Genomic DNA, 22,344 nt, shown 5'->3' with positions numbered 1-22,344 from the left:
TTATTTCTATTTTCATTTTCGAGTAGTAATAAAATGGCGATGAAGTAGGAGATATAAAATACGGGATTGAGGTTAAGGGGTGAACGAAAATGGCGGCTGGCGAATATCTGTCGCCCTCTCGTGGCATTATAATTTATTAATCCTTCTACCAGCGCCAGATACGCGGTATACAGGAAAAAAGCCATGGTCGTTTTGATATACGCGTTTTCATAAGTAAATTTCACAAAATTGTGCCATTTATTCTGCTTAAAAATAATAAGCAATACCTTTTAATTTAATTATATCCTTTTCACTGAATTTAAATGCGAAAAACAAACAGCGATGACCGGCATACATAAAACGAAGTATCTATCGAATCCTAAACAAAGTCACACATTTTTCCACAGTCCTATCTTCGCATACCAATTCTCCATTATCTTTCACACCATACGTGACCCCATGGAGCTCGTTTCTCTGTTTCAAATTCTCCGTTTCATCCTTACACGGGTATTTCAGCAACCGAGTGAGAGGACAAACGCGAAGGGAGAAAAATGCCGTGTGAAATTTGACGCGACAAGCGTCGTAAAAGAACGGGAAGGGTGAAAAGTCGGCGTTTCGGTGCTGGAAACATTTGCGTAATTCCGTGAAAATTTCGTCGGTTCCATGAGCCATCGGGGACCCGGGGAAGTCCGGGCCAGTTTTGCAACGGTGGTCGTGGATTTTCGTGAGTACTCTTTGCGAGTACCATGGCCCTTTTGGCACGTCAACGATGGCCCTTTACGACATTTGTTCAACGCGATTCGTTTGTCCCGTTGGAAATGGAAACCCATAATTTACCAATATTATGTTCACTCGATTTCATAATGGCGCTCTGCTTGCCTGTCTCGTGTGTGTATAATGTCTACGTGTTTGCCTGTTTACCCTTTACGGGCCTTGTGCGCGTATACACACGTGTTTGTGTACGTATTTATTGATATGCGTTCCGCTTTGTACACGTACACACGGGGAATACGCTCTAACCGTTTTCTATTGTTCGTACGTCAGGATATTTAGATATCTTCTGCATCTCCGATTCGCGTGTTCACGTTTTTCCTTTCCTCGGGTATTGCGTGCTCGTTTCGTGCATTTATAGGCAGACATTAATGTCGACGAGCATTTTGCATGCTCGCGAAGCGTGCGTTGATGAAGGATTTTCGGCAGCGAGTAAATATCTATTTTACTTTTACGCGGTTAATTAATTACAAATGTAAATAGCAGCGGAAAAATTGTGTTGGCAGCGTGTTAATATTGGAAAATCTGATTTTATTCACTGGATTTAGAATTTATTGCTAGAACGAAAAGAATTTGATAAAATGATTAAAGCCCCGGGAAAAGGTTCGTTCCAGCAGAAATTTGTAACGTCGGAAATTTTTATTTCTGTTGCGAAATTTTGATGAAATAATTAAGGTGTAAAATTAATGTTGTACTTAGAGACAACGCAAGGATAAAAAGTTTGACCAAATAATTAAACTTTTAATACGATTTCACTATACTGTAAAGTATACTAACTTTTAGAAGCTAATTTCACTGGGTTATAATAACCCACTGTTTTCTTTTCTAAGTTCCATCAATAATGTAATACGAAACAGCTGTAACCCCATATCTAGTAACTTTTAGTAATTAAAATCGGGTAATAACATTCTAGTTATTAAATTAATTGCATTATATTACGTTGTATCAGGCATGTACATCTCTCCTAAGTTATAGCAATAATATAATACAAAATAGTTCTAACCTCTTATCTAGTAATGTTTGCTAATTAAAATCGGGGAATCACAATCTAGTAACCAAATTAATTACATTAGATTGCACTATGTTGAAAATGTTTAATTAAATATCCCCTGTTACGTATGCACACACCTGCAAATTCCCCTACACATCCCTACACACAAATGCACGATAAATTTCCAATTTTATTGCGCGTCTGCTTGTGATTACACTCGCTTGTTTACACGAATATCTACAGAGCTACATTTCGCAAGTGTGCACACGTGTACAAATATTTGCACGTATCCTTACATAGTTGCAAATCTCCTTTCGACCTTTGGAAATGAGTAACTGGGTAGAACAAAGTCGTACAAATCCCGATCTTCGCGTTTTCCTTCTCTCTAGGGTCGTCAGATTTTTGGCGGGAATTCAAATGTCGAAGAAGGAGTTTTAAGAAAATTGAAAGAAAAACGAAGAGAAATATTCGGATTTCATAACGTAGCGCGATATTACACGAAAATAGAGTTCCATACGCGATTTGTTTCGCCATTTTGAAGAGCTGAACTTTCTAGCGATCGTCGGGTATTAATAACTAGGTAACTAGCCTCGAATCGGTACCGGTCTCGTTACTTTCCTGCTAATCGGGGTCAGACAGGTTTATTTCCGGTTTTACATACTTACGATCTCCAGTTGATTCGATTAGTCAAGCATCCAAAAACGAAAAAGAACGGCACACGGAGAGAAAACGATTTAATACTGGGAATTACCCGGCCAGTGGAAATGACTGCTTTCGGAGGTTTTGTTTTTCCAGACACAGAACACGTGCAGCTACTTCGAGTTTAAAATTAACTTCGAGTTTTATCGTGATAGAAACGTAATTATATACGGCTATCTATTTTCATCGTATCAGTTTAATTACTGTTGTCTATTTTCGCTGTGTTTAGAGGTAAATTACAGGTCTGTGACTCTAGTATCACATTCCAGAGTATATTTAGGTTAAAGCGTAGAGTATATTTGGGGAAAATAATTTTGATTAAACGAAGATTAGTTTAATCCGGCACGAGATGTATTTAGGCTAAACTTAAATGTGGATATGACATAAGTTTGATCGATGAGAAAATAGAAACATAAACGCATACACCAATTTATTCTTATTTTATTTTAATTATTGTTATCCATATTTATAGGTGTATAGGTACGTATTATACGTAAATAGTTTTACTGTTAAAAGATGTTAAAAAAATTATTTTTCAACAAATATTTTTCCATTGAAAAAATATTTGAATCACGTAGAACAATATTTTAAAGGAATATTAATATCAAAAATTTTATATGATATCTCCTTTGCAATATTCGATACTTCTATTGTTAAACAAATGTTGACACAACGTTGAAAATACATTTCGATCGTGTAAAAAAATATTTTAATACGTAGCAATATTAAAAATTTTTGATAACCTTTCCATCGTAATATTCAACATTTCTACTGTTAGAAAAATGTTGATACAGCGTTGACAAAATATTCGAATCACGTGGAAGAATATTTGAAAGCAACGATAATATTAACAATTTTTTACAGCGCCTGATATCTGATATTTCTCTTCTTTCTTTCATCCTGTTTCGTGCCTGTCAGTAACTCATGAATAATTACGAATTTCTTGTACGTAATTTCAGGACCGATGTCAGGGATCTTCATCGTCACAATGGGTTCTTTCTTATCACGTTGCAATCAACTTTTAAATTAAACCAGCCACTTAAATCACGCTCCTCCACTTATAGATAATCGCGACACCACCTTGTCGCTGACTTGCAAATCAAATCAACCACTTAAATTAACAGCTTTCCCATTTCTCTCTCGGAATATCGCCACGAGTGCAAACTTTCCGCTAAGAGAATTATAATAAAAAAATAGAAAAGCAGAGAAATTTTCCACGCGATTTTACCCAACTCTCTCTCGAATTTTCCTTTCACGCGAGTTCATAAAACAATCAATGCAATTTAATTATCCCAGTTCTTCGTATATCTTTTTACCACGTGTAACAAATTGATATTACATACGAATTACTATACTTGTTCCATCGAAGGCACGATAAAAATTGCGAGAATCGAGCGAAAAAGGAGATCTTCGCATCAAGTGTCCATCGAGTATTTCATGCTCATCGACTTGCAATTTTATCGCAAATAGCGCGAGAATCGGTTCCCCATGCAAAAACAGAAGCCTGGCGAGATCGTCGTATAATTTATGGTTCTGGACTTTCAGTTCGATCAGGATAGCGTAAAAATCGGGATCATCGAACTGCCATGCTTTCATAGTGGAAAAGGAACGATCCGCGGAGTAATTTACGATCCTCGACTTCCGGCTGGATCGCAAATGGCGCAAAAATCGAGATCAATACGTGCTCAAAAACAGTTGTGCACGTCGGTGTCATAATCCCAATTACTTTAATCACGTTCCACTCTGATCGAAGACGTTCGCCAGTCTTATTTGCAGCGCGTGGTCCGTAAATTACAGCGGCGAAAAGAAATATCCGAAGGCGTCGTTGGCTGTCGGGGCACAGTATTAGGGCGTCGATCATAATGATCGATCGCCGATGAAAAAGGAGCGGGACGCATGGCTGTATTTTACCCAACTCGGCCCTGACACCGTCGCTCGTTTGTCTTTCCATGCATTACCATCCAGAGACGTCCAACCTTCCGGCCAACGCTTCCGGTGTCCTTTTGCAAACTCTATCATCCGGTACCGTCGACACTTGCCTTTTATTCGCACGCCGATTCGTGAATTGTTAGATTATGCGTTTGACGAATTTTTCTCCATTTGCGAATCCTCCGATGCGTTTGAAATTCGCGTGATAGCTCGCGAATTGCAATTCCGATGAGATACTAGTCTAGCTATGGATTTCGCGTGATAGTTCGTGATTTCTGATTATGCGTTCGGTGAATTTCGCGTGATAGTTCGCGAATTGCAATTCCGATGAGATACGAGTATTATGGATTTCGGATGATAGTTCGTGATTTCCAATTATACGTTTGGTGGATTTCAGATGATAGTTCGTGAATCGAATATGGGTCCGAATTTTGCAAGATAGTTCGCGAATCGTGATTCTTGTGCGACACGAATCCTACGAATTTTGGATAATAGTTTGTTATTCGCGATTATATGTTCGTAATTTTGTATGATAGTTCGTGAATTGGAATTATGCTTTCGACGAATTTTGCACGATAGTCGGTGAATCGTGAATTCGTGATTCGTCTGACGTAGTGTTTAATTTTATGCACGCATCCCTATTTTACCGAACAATTAAGACACGAAATTTGTGATACTATAGCTACCGTGTAAATGCCATTTATTTCTATGGATGTTCGTATTTTCTCGCCTAATTACGCGTTAATTAAGTTCGGGCCGATTAGACTGCGACCTTATTAAAGTCACCTTATTAAACTTATCTACAGTGGCGTCGTCTCCGCCAATATCGAATAATTAAACATATATCCTAATTTCAACTAAACAAAACTATTTTTCCTAACAATTATAACGCATGTTATTACGTTGGAAATATCAAAAAACAATGAAATATTTCTAGTATGCGAATTTTTACGAAGCGTTAAATTTCTTACTCATATATACTCAATAATATACTCATTTGCATATCGTGATCGAACGTAATGGCACATACTTCTCGACGTAATAATCCGAGCAGTGCCACTTGAACGTTCGAGTGCTGCTGACGTAAAATTATTTTTCTACGTGTTTCGATACGCGAATGAAAATTTGTTGAAGCTTAATTACGAAATTTAGAGCCGTGTCAAAAGTCACACTGTTCTGTAGTCTGACCATTTGACTGTTAATTGGACTCGATTGGCGCAGAGGGTAGTTAGAGTGGGTGGCAGTGGGTGGTAGTGGATAGCGTACTGTTACTAAAGCATGCAACTGGATCGGTGTTTGAATTTCTCATTTGCGATTTTACGTAAGAATTTTCTTACGTAAACGAGATTTATAATTTCTGCGATAAATCGCATTAATTTTCATCGCCTCTTTTTCTGTAATAAATGTACTACGTATTCAAACTTTTTATTTTTCGTCAAAGGATTTTCACGCATAATTAGAATTTACGACCTGTGAAATGAATTTCATTCAGTTTCGTGATCGTATGTATATATCTTTTGTGATAGATGTTCGAATCCTTTATTTCAGATTTTGTAAAAGAATTTTGATATATAAATAAGATTTGTAATCTATAAAATAAATTGTATTTTTTTTTCATTTGGTAGGTAGATTATATGTGGAATTTTTTATTCGAAAATTTGTGAAACAATTTTCACGTGTGAGACAAACTGGCATGATCTATACTTTTTACGATTAGCGCGTTATAGGTACTATACGAGTATTTCAAATTGATGAGGATGACGTCAAATTGACGTCATGTCAGTACTGACGACACGGAGTCAATTTGACTTCCAGTCACCATTATTGATAGTCAATCTATTTGACGTCACGGTACCACTAGTGCTTTGAAAATAGTGGTCAACACTTGGAGGTTAATTATGTGATCTATGTTAATCACCTCACTCTCATCCTTTCGAAAAAGGAAGAATTAAGAGGGATACAAAATTTTTCCTTTTAATCCAATGAATCATTTTTTCTCGCGAACACGTGACCTTCTAAGATAATATGAACATAATAGTTCGACACGTGTCGCTTTATCAGTTCTCGCGCTGTTTCATATATATAAATAGAGCTATTTTATGGCCCTCTGTTAGGGACTGATGTGGGGTCCAAGGTGACACGAGTGTTCATGACTCATGGTACACTGGTAATAAACAAATAAACCAATTTCCAACCGGAAAATTTGGTCTTGGGACCAAGAGTCTTTCAATACCTGAGATACTTCTAGATACTCTTATCTCTAGTCTTTGGATATCTGTAGATACCTACATGATAAGGCCCACAACGTGGGGACGTCACTATGACTAGACAGAGGTTGTGGTCCGAGGATTTTTGGGACTTTTGTAACTGGTCCGAGGATTTTTAGGACTTTTGTAACTGGTCCGTGTGATCCTCAGACAATTTTGACGCGTGTTGGTATCAAAGGAACCTTCGGAAAGTTTGGTCTTGGGACTAACAGTCTTTCGATACCTGGATACCTCTAAATACTCTAATTTTTAGTCCCCAATCTCTGGATATCTGTAGATACCTATGTGATAAGGCCCACAATGTGGGAACGTCACCCTGACTAGACAGAGTGTGTGATCCGAGGATTTTTGGGACTTTTGTAACTGGTCCATGTGATCCTCAGACAATTCTGACGCGTGTTGGTATCAAAGGAACCTTCGGAAAGTTTGGTCTTGGGACTAACAGTCTTTCAATACCTGGATACCTCTAAATACTCTAATTTTTAGTCCCCAATCTCTGGATATCTGTAGATACCTATGTGATAAGGCCCACAATGTGGGAACGTCACCCTGACTAGACAGAGTGTGTGATCCGAGGATTTTTGGGACTTTTGTAACTGGTCCGTGTGATCCTCAGACAATTCTGACGCGTGTTAGTATCAAAGCAACCTTGGACCAAAGTTACCAAGGCTTTTTTCAAAGGGATGCAGAGTTTCGAACGATCCCCGAACGTGGTCTTTGATTTTGTCCGGATGGCACTCCGTGCGTGAGTTTCTGGTCTCTAGCATGCAAATCTACTCGAAGCTTCCGAGAGATCTCGGATCGACGAGACCGCGAGTTTTAATTGGAAACAGCGTGGCCAGGTATTTGACGAGTACTCGAGGAACATTCTTGAGAACGACGTTCAATTTGGTTAGCGCATTAGCATGGAAAAATAGCCGGAGGTGTGTTTAAGTTCGTCTTTCCACTCGATTGCAACTCTTGTTGTTGCTACCTGCAATATTACTATGCAGATGAAACTCTTCAGCGTGGATGGTTCGTTAGAATGTTAGGGTGTCTATTACGAACGCGAAGTGAGTCTAAGAATGCACTTGAAGATTCGGGGTACATGGTGGCGAGGTGGCGAGGTTATGTGTCGTATGAATGGAGGAAATATTTATTTATTTGTATATAAAACTAACAGGTAGCCCTATTAGTGTACATTTGTAGATTTAACATGTTCGGAAATCGTCCTACGAGCTTCAAGAGATTTCAGATTTAGCCTTTTTAAAATAGGTTCATAATCGTGATCGGTAAAGTCCCGGATTTATAAGCTGCAAACCTTAAATTTATGCTGAATTGTTTCTATGTTAATTTTATATTTAATAAGATTAGGAGACCATATTGTGGAGGCATATTCAAGACGTGATTTCACGAGAGAGCAATATAGTAGTTTGACGCATTGGATATTGTTGAAGTCTATAGTACAGCGTTTTACAAATCCAAGGGTTCTGTTTGCATCTGGGATCACTGACTGATAATGCGGAGAGAAGTTAAGCCCAGATGTAAAACTGACACCCAAATCTCGCACTTCAGATATAGGGTTGAAATAAGTGAGAGCTTAAACCTTTCTATGGTAGAATCATATTATTATTACAAATGGAGATCTCGTGTGTTTCTATTCTTTTTACATCTCTCTAACTTTGTCCCACTAACAGGTGGGGTGTAATAAATAAAGTAACTCCTGCATTACCGTATTTCTAATGGCGAGTGCAATCGAGCGTGGTGAGGGAATTATGAGGCTCGAGATAATGGGTCTGGAGCTGTACCAGGCTCACAGTCCAATAGGTCTAGAGCTAAATTAAATGACGACCGTAAAAGTGGAGAAGAGGAAGGGTATACAGTTGTTTCCTAGGTAGTGGAACTTGAAAAATTAATTTTTTCGCTCTCTTTGTGGGATTTAATTTAAATTTAATTTCGTCCAAATATTATTTAAATACCACGTGGTGCATTTTGGGACGTGCATACGTGTATATATCAAACGAGGAGATCAGGTTTCGATTTACTGCGATGGTTTAAGGTGTATATGTAGTATCCCAAAGTATCGCAGCTACAAATTCCGGCAGATATAGACTTTGCGTTTTGTAATAATAACGATAAGGATAATGTATGCTAGTTTAGCGCAGTAATGAATGTATTGTACCGAACGAAATTTACACGGCGTAGTCATTAATGGATGTATGTGCATACGTATACTCTTCCTGTATCGTTAATCCTGCTTTAGAAGCGACGAAAACAAACGAAAACCAATAAATTTTCATTAGTTTTATTTAGTTACGTTCCCAATGTGAATGTGACTTGCGATAGTCTGCTTCGAAACCACGAAATTGGATAGAAACATAAAAATGCCGTTAATAAAATAAATTCGTACATCCAAAATGCACATAGGTGATTTAAATTGATAAAATGATTCTTCTAATTAATAATTATTCTTCTAACCTTAAAGCAACAAAGAATTTGTAATAAAAATACACCATAAGCTACTTTAGAAACATAACCTCAAAAGCCAAAGAACTAGTAAGATAAATTATCAAATCCAAAATACAGGTGATCAGGGGGAACAAGATACTTTCTCCAATTACACGACGATTTATGGAACCTGTAATGCTAATAGGGCCCAAAAGACTTCGATCAGACTTATTATACAATCATTTACTTCGAAAACATAACCTAACCTTAAAAATCAGAGAACTAGTAAGATAAATTATCAAATTCAAAATACAGTTGATTGCAGATCCAAAATACAGGTGTTCAGAGGGAACAAGATACTTTTTCCAATTACACGACAATTTATGGAACCTGTAATGCGAATAGGGCCCAAAAGACTTCGATCAGACTTATTATACGACCATTCACTTCGAAAACCTAACCTAACCTTAAAAAGAAGGACTCTTTAATAAACAACACTAGCAGGTTGAAAACAAAGGTGATCCAGGATGACAGGTTGCGTTTTCCATTCGTAAGGCAGTCGGTTAAAACCACCTCTACGCTCGCGGACAGATGGAACAGTGCGAAGAGGGCGTGCTTCGCGTCGAAGTCCCGGGTGCATTATCTTCGAGATTGAAATGCAGATTACTAAGGGACCTCCGGCCGAAATGTGCCAATGGTGTTCTCGAACACCACAAAGGCGGCCGTAGCACGACGCCAAAGAAGAAAAGGAAACTGTTCGGATGTCTGCCCGGAGCTATGTGTCTTCGCGTGTGCCGAATTCGAGACAGGCCTGCGAGACAGAGAGGACCCTATACGATTCGCGACCGAGCAACGAAGACGCTCGAGCCTCGCGCGCCTCCTCCGCGAGATTACTACCACCCTTTATTATCGTTTCGCGTGAAATGAACGCGCGAAACATCCGAAATATTACTTGGGCGAACAGTTGCCGAATCGCGAGAGGAATTCTTACCTCGAAGCTTCTATCGAAGCGTTAGAAATGGGGCTTTATGGCGGAGGGTGTATCGGAGCTTTCATCCCTCTTCCTGCTTTTCGACAATTGTTGCTTATTTTTATTTTTGAAAGTGGAGACGATTACATTTTTTAATTTTTTTCGCATTATATCTTTCTTTTGGAAGGTCATCTCGTTTTTATTCTTTATTCGCATTTCATTTTCTTAATTCTTTTTTCCCTTTTTGTTTTTGAAAGTGGAAACGATTCCATTTTTTATTTTTTTTTCGTATTTTATACGTTCCTTTGAGAACGTTGATGACGATTCATCTGGTATTTGTTCTCTATTAGTACTTTATTTTCTTCTTTCTTCTTTTTGAAAGTGTCCATAATGATTCGGCTCTTCTTCCTCTTTCTATTTCTTCTCTTTCTATTTTTGGAAATGTCTGCGACGATTCCTCCCTTTCTACATTCTTTCTTGTGTTTTATCTTTCTTCTCTTGAAAGAGTTGACGACGATTCGTCTCTTCTTTATTCCTTTTTCGTGTTTTATTTTCTCCCTTTCTTTGTTTTGAAACTGTTGCTGGCAACTCTCCTTTTTTTCTTTTTACTTTCTTTTCACCTTTCTTTTTACTTTTGGGAGTGTTGACAACAATTCATTCCTTCTTTCTTTCCTCTCTTTTCTATTTAATTTTCTCCTTTTCCTTTCTTTTTGAGAAATTTGTTGACAGTGCGTCCCTTCTCTGTTCCTGTTTCTTTTATTTACATTATCTTTCTCTTTCTCATTTACTTCTTCCTCTGTAGGAACATTGATAACTACATTAACTTCGGGAATGGTAGAAAATAGTCGAAGAAATTCAACACGGAATTTTTAATAAAATTAATTAAATTCTTAATAAAGTTAATTTAAAAAAAATTAACTAAAATGCTTCACTGATTAATTGTTCCAACTTCGGGAACCACACACTCTCTGTATTCGAGAGTGAGATTATTTTTTAAAAATAACGATACTAATTACCGATTAAAGAAATCGGTTATCAGAGCAAGAGCGAGACTGTTTCGAAAAGCAGAATGAAATTACTCTACTGGTCAAGGCGACTGTTTCACTCGCCTACTTATCAGGAGCAGATGGAGCAATTGTCGTAGGAGAGCGAGAGGGTGGCGAACTGGAAGGTCCCCGTATATCATTGCGCTCGATCCGATCCACTTAATATTGTAACGACGGTTTAAGCTCGACTGAGTGCGAGTTAAAACAGGCGAGATGACTTAATCCGGTTACAATGTCGTCGACGTGTTTGTCGCAGGTTTCCCACGCTGGAGAAAGTAACCAAGATCGTGCCGCTACTCGGGCTCCATAATTGCGGCTTTTGTCGCGTTTCAGGTACTTATCAGGTGTATGTAAATATCCCGAATTTTCGAATTATCGACAGAAGCGGTGGTTTTCTAGAAATATTTAACAGGGATCACTCGGGACCGAGACTTCGAACCCAAAGTCTTCCAAGCCTCCAATTAGGATTCTTAATTATTTTTAATAATTTTTAATAATTATTAATATAAAGATTTCGAGGGTACAATTATTTTTCCGATACTGTTTGATAACTGTGAAGATTAGGTTCAAAAATTTTTATTTTGGTCAGGGATCAGTTGGGCTTTTAGTATAATCGATCGAAGATAAAGATTTTGATATTTTTTGATAATAAAAATATTCTGAAATTCGAGTAATTTTGAAGAAATTCGTCAATTACGACGAAGACTCGATTTACTGAAAATTTTAGTCATCAATCTCTTGGATGTTCGCAGTAATTGCTCAAGATCGAAATTCTGAGATTCTAAGGTCTCCTATTAGGTACAGAAATCCCGAAGTTTCGGTAATTTTGGTAATTAATTGGAAGGAAGCTTCGGATCTCGAAAATTTCAGTCAGGAATCACTTGGATTCCCAGAAGGTTTCCTCGAGATAAAAATTTCAAGATTTCCATTGAAGTTTCCTAATGGCGCAAACATTCCGAGATTTCAGCAATTCTCAAGGAATTTCTCAACAAAACTTCGGTTTCCTAAGAAAATCAAATAGAAATCACGTGGACTCTTGGAATGGACACTCAAGATAAATATTCTAAGGTCTCGAGATCTTTAAATTCTTCAATTTCCTAATAATAGTTTAATAATTTATCTAGGATCGGACTTTGGGTGGATTGACTTAAGACAGTATTGTTGGCTCCTTAATAGAATAAAATCAGCTGATAAATAGAATGATGGCGGCTGGCTATGAAACAAGAGAGATTCGCTATGGGCTTTTCTGATCATTTTTAAAATTGACTGACTTTAGACTTTGACACACTGTCTTTTATTGACAACTCTCAGACTGAAAAGAGATTTTCTTGGACTCTTCAAGACTGACTCGCCCGTGCCCTTACACTCTTATTGAAATCATTCATTCTGTCCTCTTGCATACGCAGATTTTCTTTCCCAATTATGCCCTTTCCCACGTAATCTCGGTGGGCCAGGTACTTCAACCACTTTGGACACATCCCTAAACTTTCAGTCGACTCTATTATAAATATTCTTTGCAGTCAATCTTCTTGCGTATGATCACTTTCGTCCTAAGCCAAAACACTCTTGACACTCGTTCCAATTCTACATTTATAACAAATTTCGAAATAGAAATTCCAAACTGTTCCATCGTCGTCGTTTTCCGACACGAAAATCTCTAGACGAAAGAACCTATCTCAAGAATCACTGAATCTCTGATCGGAATCATCCTCGGACACTTTCCATGCGACTTGGAAAGGTACAAATCCTCTGGCAAATCCGTCTAAAACTATTCAAACATTTTTACCAGCTGGAATGGGATCGATGGTGAACCAAAACGGATAAAAATGGAGCAGAGTGCCTGAGATCTGTCGGATAAACCCTAGCGAATGCAAGAAAGCCGCCTCATTTTCCGTGAGACTTTAAGCACCCGGGTCTTCGGATAAGATCCCCTGCGAGTCTTTCTCTCCTATACCCGTGTTTGACACGCCAAGGGGTTGAAGGAGTGGAAAATTGTCGAATTTATCGTCGTCGTAATGGAATCGAATATTACCCGAACGAGCTGAAACTCTGATTCGTTCCTCATTGTGCTCGGGATCGCAAAGGAGAGGGACCCCAGTGGCGAAAGGAGTCGCCCGACGAGTTAATCGTCTCTTTTCTTTCCATCTAGCAGGTGTATAACCGAGAATCGTGAAAATCGCGCTTTTAAAGGGGAACGAAGGATTTTTCGCGCGGATTCCCGGGAATAAGCGAATTCCCCGGTTCAACGAGCGAACCGCTGGCTGATCGATTATTACACAGTTTCGCTTCTTCGTCTGATAGCTCGAACGTGTCTTAAAAGCGGAAAGCGAAACCCGTCGATAGCGTGGAAACGCGAGGAACATCGATGACAATTCTCCTCTTCGTGACAACGATTTTCAAAAGTCGAACGAGATTCCCTCGGACTAGGTTCTTCTCAGACAGGAGTAATCAAATCCGAGAGAAGGGATTTGCACTCGCAAGTTTCTTTCTCGCTAACGATTTCATTGGACCAGGTATCACGAGCTTGCATCGAGTAGGTAAGATTGCAGAGCGTGCTTATATGCATCGAAGTTCTACTTTTTGCACTCCCGGACCGGCTACCAGAGAAGTTTCATGCTCGAGAGTCTTCAACTCCCGCAGAAGCAACGCGAGGTAGCATTGCAGGTGATAGGTCATTAGACTCCGGATGAAGTCGGTGTAACTCCTCGCTGGGCAGCTTAACTTCAGCTAACAGCGAATCTCACTCCTCGCTCCTCTGTATCCTCCAACTGCTATTTTTAACCTCCTCCGATCCCTTTCCGATCTCTCCCGGAATCCTCTTAACCCTATTAGACGGTTAAGCCTCTTAACCGGCTAATAAGGAAACATTATAACACGGATAACGCGAAGCGAACAAGCGGCAATCTGAATCTCATTTCCTCAAGCTTGTACGAGTTTCCTTCTTTGCTTGACGGCATTAAATCCCGTTCTAAAGCGGATTCCGTCGATACGCCGACCTCCACGAAGCTCACACCGAAGTATAACGTTTTCTAGAGAGCAAGGCGACACGACGTGGGTAATAAAAGGAGAAAAATTGCAATCCCTGTAATGGGTACGCGATAGGGCTAGGTGTATGCCGGGTTGCAGCGCGTAGCGCGCTGACGGATGGAGTACGGGGTCCCGGTGGCGCTAGTGGGCAGGCAGGAATTAAAAAATAAAGGCTCGGGAGCAAGGAGGGGTGAAAGGTGACCTTTATCTCGCTCGATCCCTTTCTGCTCGCCTCCCTTTTATCCGACATTCATCTCGAGTGCTAGGGAATAATATAAAAGCGAGGTTCTTAAGCGGCACCGTTAAATATACGACAACTGTTACCGTCTGCTCGAGTAATCGTGGCTTCTTTCTTGCCGGGATCGAAGAGAATTATTACGTATTTGATCCTTAAAGAAAGCTTAAACGAAAGTTTTTCCTCAATTTTATTTCTCGCATTCGGTTTCCTCTTTATTAATGCAGTTTGTTACGTGTACTCGAATTATAGAAATTAATCGCAAATAGGTATCTCGATGCAGCGACAATGTGCTTCATGACAAAGCACAATGAATGCTAGTCACTGTCATTACCGACGTTGTCAACAATTAACCTCCTGCATTTGAAAATTGAAGCTTTCCTGCTAAAAATTATGCATAAACTTTACGCAATAATTTTTCCAATTGGTCCCCGAGAGTTGCCACTGGAGGAAAAGATTGATATCGTGAGTGGTCGCATTTTTCAATATGCATTAAAGCAGAATAAAACAAAATCTATACACGGAATGAAATTTCACTCCTGCTAGCTTAGGATTAATCGAGAGGAGTGAGAATAGAGACACGTTGGATGAAGGATTGGGACTTTGTGGACGTGAATGTAGCTGATGAGCTCCTGCGTGTGATCCTCCCGAGGCCACGAGGCTGGTGCAAGTATCTTAATCTGTTCTTGACCTTGGCTAGTCTCGACTTTTGCGATTAAAGACAAAGAGCTCCTCTCTAACCTAGATTTTCATAAATAGTCACTCGTAACACGGATTGACGGACTTATTTCCCATCTACCGATCGAAACGTAGTTATCAATCTCGTATCAAAGACGAGACGAATCTCGCCGGCCTTTGCCACGATCGATTATCCTTCTTTTAAAGCTGGACAGAAACAAGGAACACCTATCGACCCTCCAAAGCAGCTTAATTGGCCGGAGCGGAATCCTCTGACGAACGATCAGGCCTCGGACGTCAGTGGACTGATTTTATCGGTCCATTCTCCGGGAATCGTCGATCCAGAGTCCTCTGAACCGACTAAAAAGTAGCTTCCACGGTATCGACGCGATCCTCCAGAGCAGTGGAGGTCCGATTTAATTGGCTCAGGCGGCCAGATGACCTGTAATAAATCGCGGAACGTAACAGTCGGACGAGCAACGATAGCCGGAACCTCGATGCAGACTCGATTCCGAAACTATGGAGAATATTTTCGAATTAATAGTCGCGTCCTGTCCGATGAAATACGAGTCTAACGATAAGACTAGACAGTCGTGATCCTGGTTCTTTGTTATTCACGGACCGTTTGCCCTGTCGCTGGCGAAATGTGTCCTGCAATCGACAATGAGTCACTGCTAATGGGTCTAATAGGAACGCTTTATTATCGATTCTTTTCGTCCCTTTGTCGGTCTATCCACCGTGGTATTTCGAAGCCGTTGGACCAGACTCGAAACGAGTTTCAGAGATTCGAAGCGAATGTCCGGCACGAGGGCGCTGTCGTGCATGCCTAGAGGGATGGCCGGCTGGCTTGATGTACGACGTTCGTTTCGGATTTGCCCTTTCCAGCTTGACATATGCGCCCTTTTTAAAAGAGGTGCTCCGCTTGCTGGAGCAAATGTCAACGTCACCTTTCGCGGGATTTTATTTTGACATTAGTTTCGTGTTTCTCACGTTCCGCGATGATTTATGCCGGCGACTATGGTGTTTCGATATCTCCATGTATCGCAGTGACAACTTTATACAATCTTCGACAATGTTCATTGAATGCTCGATTTCCTTTATTTATTAATATTTTTAATATTTTTAAGTCCAGAAGTATATTCCTCAAGATACTATTTATTTCTTCTAATACTCTAGTCTTTCAAATAAAAATATTTCCGAAGAATTTCAAAAGTTAACAAAATTTCGAAATTCGAGTATTGGTCTTTCCTCGTTTCTTTGTCCTTTGTGTGTTAAAAAAAAATAGTAAAAAACATTCGATTTCGAAATCCGTTGTTTATGCGATGGAGGAATATCTGGTGAAAATCTACGTCAAATTTGAAATCAATCCGCCAATTAGAACTCGAGATATTCCGTCAACAAGTTTGGAAAATACGGTTTCGCAAAAAATACATTAAATCCTAAACTGTAGAAAAAAAAATCGATTTTTCTGAACCAAGATTACCCGAATTCCCCCATAACACTTTCACAGAATATATTTAAACCCCCATAGTAAGAAGAAAGGTCCAAGGTAAAATTAGAAAATGATATAGACCATAGTTACGATAGGTTTATCGTAGATACGGGCCGTGGTGGCGCTAGTGAGTTAAACGCAAAATCGTCTTAAGGCTGCCGCAACGTTTACTCGTGATAGAGTTAAACGGTCTAACGCTTGGGGGGGTCCAGTCACGTTCTCGAATGCATCGCGAGCGTTGTAAATCAAACCTGAGGTGTCTCACTCGGCCGCCTCCGGACACGCCGCTGGACTCGCACAAGTATCTGCTTTCCGAAACGAAATACGCGTCTAACGTCGCGCGACCGCTCGAAAGCCGCACTTTCACCGGCGTGGCTCGTGCCGATCCAACGGCCAACCGGTACGCCTTTAACGCGAGTCCTTGTAATAAATATCGGGTCCCGTGTTAAGGATGACATGTCGTTGAAATGGCTCACGCTAGCGACCGGCTGATACCGACTTTTCTGCCACCAGTGCTTTTCTTATGCTCGCCAGCAGCTTCTGGGAAGCGTGTTCTCTACTTACGAGGGTGTTTTCTTTGGGTGGTTTGAGCACTTGAGCGTCCTGAATTGGTATGAGAGAAATTATTTGCAGGAGTGTTCGGATCTTTTTACTTGGGTGTCTGGATTTCTTACTACTCAAGCGTGATTCTTCGAAGTGGATACCTTTCCATTTTTGAATTCTTTCAAGTCAGAAAATCGGTGGCTTTTAATCGGTGTCCTGAAAATTATGGAAGCTAACGAGAAGGTTTGTGTAAAGAATATAAGTGTGATTTTTGTAATTTATATTTATATTTGTTATGAGATTTGTATCTTCAGTAAGTTTGATATCTGTATTTTTTGTTCATAATTCAAAATGTTTTGTGAATTTGAGGGAGTTAAGAATCCTGGTCTCATATAGGTGATCTTGTTGGTATTTTCATGGGTGGGCTCTATTGTATATATTTAAAGCTCACGTATATGTTTGTTGCAATACACGATTATTGTTAATTTAATTTATACGTGCTACGTGATTATTCGTCGTATAAGGTGATTAAATTTTATTAACAAAAGCTGCATTCTCATTGCGAATACATCTATGGTCTTCGCATAACTACAAGGGAAGGATTAAGATTATGAAGGGATTGAATATTCAGCTGAAAAATGCAGTTAATGGGAAACCAGCTAATGGATAGTGTGCTATCTAAAGTTATATAGAATATTGAAATTTGATGTTTCATAAATTACCGTCGAAACGTAAATTTGGTGAAGTAGTCGTGTCGAATCTTAATCCTTTTTGAAATATTCTTCGAATTTCACAATTGTCTATGTTGAGGTTGTTTTAAGCATGGTATCATTGTCTGGTTTGACGTTTAAAGAATTTCTAATATATGTATTACTTTCGGAGAATCGTGCGTCTATTGTCTAAGAAATGTTCAGTAAAATGTCAACCTTCGACGCGTAGGTTGTTTAGCCTCGAGAATGATTGATTCCACTCCGTGAGGATCGATCGGAGTTTATGTGTGAAGGACGGAATCTTGACAAATTGGTCATCCTTGGTACGAACGTGGTTATTGCTACAAAGTTTCTCTTAGCTTCCGATAAGAACTCGCCAATGGTGATTTTTATATACCATAGAAGAACTTAGAGATAAGTTTACAGAGCGATAAAACTTCCGAGAGTTCCGAAACTTCTTCAGAATTCAGAGATTATTCGGAATTTCACTATTTTCGCGTGTTTTCTCATATTTCTTTGAAGGCATTTTTTAAATGTCATATTCATTTCGAAATTTATTCGGATTCGGGATTTCAAATTTTTGTTTATTTAAACACTAATTTTATTTTCCTCTCAATTTCCATTTGGATTTTTTTATTTTCTTTAACCCTCAGAATATTTTTTATTTTGAGAATTCTTTTCTTTCTATAGAATATTTTTTATATTCCTTATCGAAAATTTAAATTATTACTCTTAGAAATTACTTTTCTCAACTCGAGTATAATTTTCATTATATTACAGTATTTTATTTTTTCGAGTGTATTTTTTATCGAAAAATTCAAAGGAATTTTAAAATTCGAGTTTTGGGGGTCCTATACTAATATTCGTGTTAAAATATCCAGAGAAAAATCGAACCCGATCCCAAGGAGATTTGAACCGAGGTCCACTGAATTACAAAGTTCCGACTTTACTCGTTCAGCCATTAACCTCTTTATTTACAATATACTATGAGACTCGTAGTACGGGATTGGGTCAAACATGAATGCCATGGATGAGAAAGGCGTGGCTTACAGGTGGGTCCAACGTAAACACAGTTCAGGCTTGTGATTAATTTTCGATATCTTTCTGTTTCAGTTGCGTGTTATTCTTCGTCACGTTAGTACGAAATGGCTCGACGCGTGGCCGATTTTCCTGTTGCTCCTGCCACGCCCGGAACTTCGACAGTCTTCGAACGAGAATTCGGTGAGTGATATTTATTTTACATTCTTACAATTCTTCCACTATTCAACGAAAAATTTAGGGTGAACGATAGAATGGCCCGTGACCACTAGCAGAGGAATCAATTCGAAGGTTTTCGTTGGTCACACAGAAGACACATGTGCGTTTATTTTGTCAAGCTAGTATGATAATTTACATACTTCGATAGTAACTTAGACGTGTCTCTGCAGCATTTAATTATTATTTTCATTAGTCAAGCTCGTGGTTAATTTTCGCCGATATCTTTCTGTCTTGGTTACGTGTTATTCTCGGAAAGACTCGTCTCTCACTGATTATGGCATTTGCCATCGTAGCTTAACCGGCAAGGGGTTAAATCTGTTCACATCTGTCTTTTCTATTTTCAACTATTCCTCTCTCCGATGTAGAATCCCCGCGTAGGAGTATTTTAGTATTTCCAGAGCTGCTCGTCTATTCTGATCTGAATATTTTTCTCCGAAGCTTCTACCCATATTTCTACCCCTTTTCCCCCTTTTTAACCCCGACACAATTTTTCCCCAATTTCCAATGCACCGCGACATAAAGGTAAACGCGGAAAGCTGAGATTTTTACATTTCGCGATAACAGCCGTGCCTTCCGATTCGTAATTTTAATTTTTCACCGTTCCAACGGGCGAAAAAATTTCGTTTTCCTCCGGATTCGGGCAAACGTGGGCGTTTTTTGGGATAAATTAAAACCCGTCGCGGAAATGGGACCAGCGGTATTTAGAGATGGAAATTTGTAACCCAGCGAGCGTATCAACGAGGCACGGTCTCGTGCTATCCAACGAAATTTCGGTGACACTTTTCCTTACGTTTATTTTACGCTGAACAACGCGCGCGTTTAAAACGCAACACTTGACCCGCGCGTGTCACACGCTCTTGTCCGCTGATAACGCCGGGAAGAACAACGACCAACAGAGGTTTGCACTTATCTAATGTCGGCCAGTCAGATTAACGACGGTCGTATACACATACGTGACACCATTCTGCATGGCCTCTCCTCGAAAATCGCATAACCGACGAAAGTCACGCGAAAGTAGGCACAATTTACACGAGTACATAATTCGTGACGGTATCGCGACAGTGGTCTAATTGTAAGTGAAAAGCTTGATCTTACATCGTACAGTGAAACTATATTTTGCAAAATAGTGAAAAGTCTAATCGTTAAATTCGAGTTGTCGAGTTTGCGGTTCCGTCATAATTATTTTCTAATTTATTATATACTCGGAGCTTTTGACACCCGAAATCGAAATTGCCTATAGTAATCACGCATTTCACGAACAATTTAAAACGCTTTCGAAACGATAAATTAATGATAAGGAATAATAAGCTTAACGAACTCGGTGGAAATTGAAAATTTCGTCGGTTAATCAACGGTTTCTTCCATTTTACTCGCGTTAATTAGGTATAATTGCAAAATGATCCCGTCTGTCAGCGACCCCAATGGCGTCAGTCCGATATGGATACGGGCTTTTAATTAATACGATAATTTACGAGCCTGTTGATCGATCGGAGCAACCGTGCAGAATGAGGACGAACACGAGCTACACTAGTCAAATTAGCAACGACAGGCTTCTTTATTGCTGCAATTTCTACATTCTTACATTACGTGTACAGGATAGTCAAAGCGGTCAGTCCAAATTTCTTCCGATCCACGTTCGACAATTTGTTATTCGCTAGGTTCAGCGTCTTCAACGCTGGCAGCCCTGCAAAGGAGCTCGGCTGCACTACACTGATCATGTTATTGGATAAATCGAGCTTCTTCAAGTTGGACAGGCCGTTGAATATTCCAGTGTTGATCTCCGTCAGCTTGTTCTTCCTCAGGTCCAGCTGCTCTAGCTGGCTCAGATCCGAGAACGCTCCCTGCTCGATGCTGGCTATCTGGTTGCTCTGCAGGTTCAAGATCCTCAAGCCGATCAGTCCCTTGAAATCGGTCTTGGAGATGCTGCCCAACTGATTTTCCTCCAGGAACAGGCCGTCCAGCTTGTGCAGGCCTTTCAGGACTCCTGTCTGAATGGAGGTCAGTTTATTGTTCTCCAGATGGAGCCTGGTCAATTCCGTCATCCCGCTGAAAGCACCGGACTCTATATTGGAGATCTTATTGTCGTTCAGCCATAGGAACAACAGCGACGAAGACAGTCCTGAGAACGAATCCGCGTTGATCGATTCGATGTCGTTGTGTCCTAGGTAGAGCCACATCAGGCTAGTCAGGCCAGCGAACGAGTCCTTGGGTATCTTGTTGATCTTGTTGAAGATCAGAGACAGCGAATGCAGCTGGGTCAACTCGGCGAACAGATTCGGAGACAGAGGCAGCACGTTGCTGTCTAAGTCTAGTCGTTCCAACTTTTCCAAACCGTGGAACGACTGCCTGCTCGCAGCGGAGATCTTATTACCCAAACCCAAATTCAACCTCGTGACTGTTAGGTTCTTGAAAGCGTTCTCGCGGATGGCCAGCAGGTTCAGGGCGAGGATCTCTAGCCTGTCCTCGAAATCCTGCTGAGTGACGTCCACCAGGGTTCCCTTTTTGTCGCACACCGTGTAGCCGGTTATTCGCCTGCACGTAGGCTGCACCTCGGCCCCAACGATCGTCAGGCATAGCAGGACGATCGATAGACAGGTCAGAGTAGATCCATGCATCTTGAGGTCCAGTTCCTACTCGTCGGGGTAAGCTATTAACGATTGGATCGCGACTGAACGCTCGTCTCGAGAGTTTACACTCGCTACTCGTTGCATCGCGTTGCAGAGACCCGATTAGATAGAAGTCGCGACCCCTGACACGATTATCTGGCAAAGGGGAACACGTTTCCCGCGAAATTCCGACTCTCAACCTCGTTCGTGTCTTTCAGTCTTTATCAACGATTCTTCTCGTCACTTCCGTAGATTTTGACACGATTCCACGTTCCTTCGTGATCTTGGTGATACTCTACCGAGTGTTCTTGTCCCAGGTGCACGATTTCGCGAAGTTTTGAGAATCAATTTGGTGTAAGAACGTCGTGCGACTTTGGTGGAACTCGCGACTAGGTCAGTGGTTCGTGCGAAGTCTTGGAAGAGGGGTACATGGTCGAATAATCCGGATAGCGAGAGACAAGCACGGTCTGAGGCTGATTGCTTGGAGAGAGGTTCTGCAAATAGGTGTCGAGTGACGGAAGACTGATTGCACGGTGGTGAATGATGTAAATATTGGAAGACTGGGAACATGACTCTATATCGACCTGTCCCTGGGATAGGAGATAACGTTTTTTTAACACTGAACTGGTAGACCGGTCGGGATGACTGACTTCGGTTTGCTGCTGGTGTTTGCGGTTGGCAAAGACTCGCAGCTCTTTTGAGGAAATTAACTTCGAC

General features: G+C 40.2%; 2 protein-coding genes across 2 annotated transcripts in view; both read right to left on the bottom strand.

Moving 5' to 3' along the window:
• The window catches only part of LOC108550798 (tyrosine-protein kinase Btk29A), an 86,081-nt gene that overhangs the window by 41,665 nt on the left and 22,072 nt on the right, over positions 1–22,344 (bottom strand). The gene's annotated exons all lie outside the window — the stretch shown is intronic.
• LOC108550791 (astrocytic leucine-rich repeat molecule) lies at positions 19,302–21,769 on the bottom strand. The gene has a single exon (XM_017904654.1). It carries the CDS (start codon positions 21,634–21,636, stop codon positions 20,605–20,607), a length of 1,032 nt encoding a protein of 343 aa, XP_017760143.1. The 5' UTR covers positions 21,637–21,769; the 3' UTR covers positions 19,302–20,604.

Source organism: Eufriesea mexicana, unplaced genomic scaffold (assembly GCF_001483705.2).
Source record: "Eufriesea mexicana isolate 0111107269 unplaced genomic scaffold, ASM148370v2 scaffold474474846, whole genome shotgun sequence".
Classification (NCBI taxonomy): domain Eukaryota; kingdom Metazoa; phylum Arthropoda; class Insecta; order Hymenoptera; family Apidae; genus Eufriesea; species Eufriesea mexicana.
The sequence above is the reverse complement of the archived record's forward strand: the minus strand, read 5'-3'. Positions and strand labels throughout refer to the sequence as shown.

What these genes read in the sequence shown, in the direction of transcription:
- LOC108550791 (XM_017904654.1), bottom strand. Translation starts at nt 21,636, where the DNA reads ATGCATGGATCTACTCTGACCTGTCTATCGATCGTCCTGCTATGCCTG.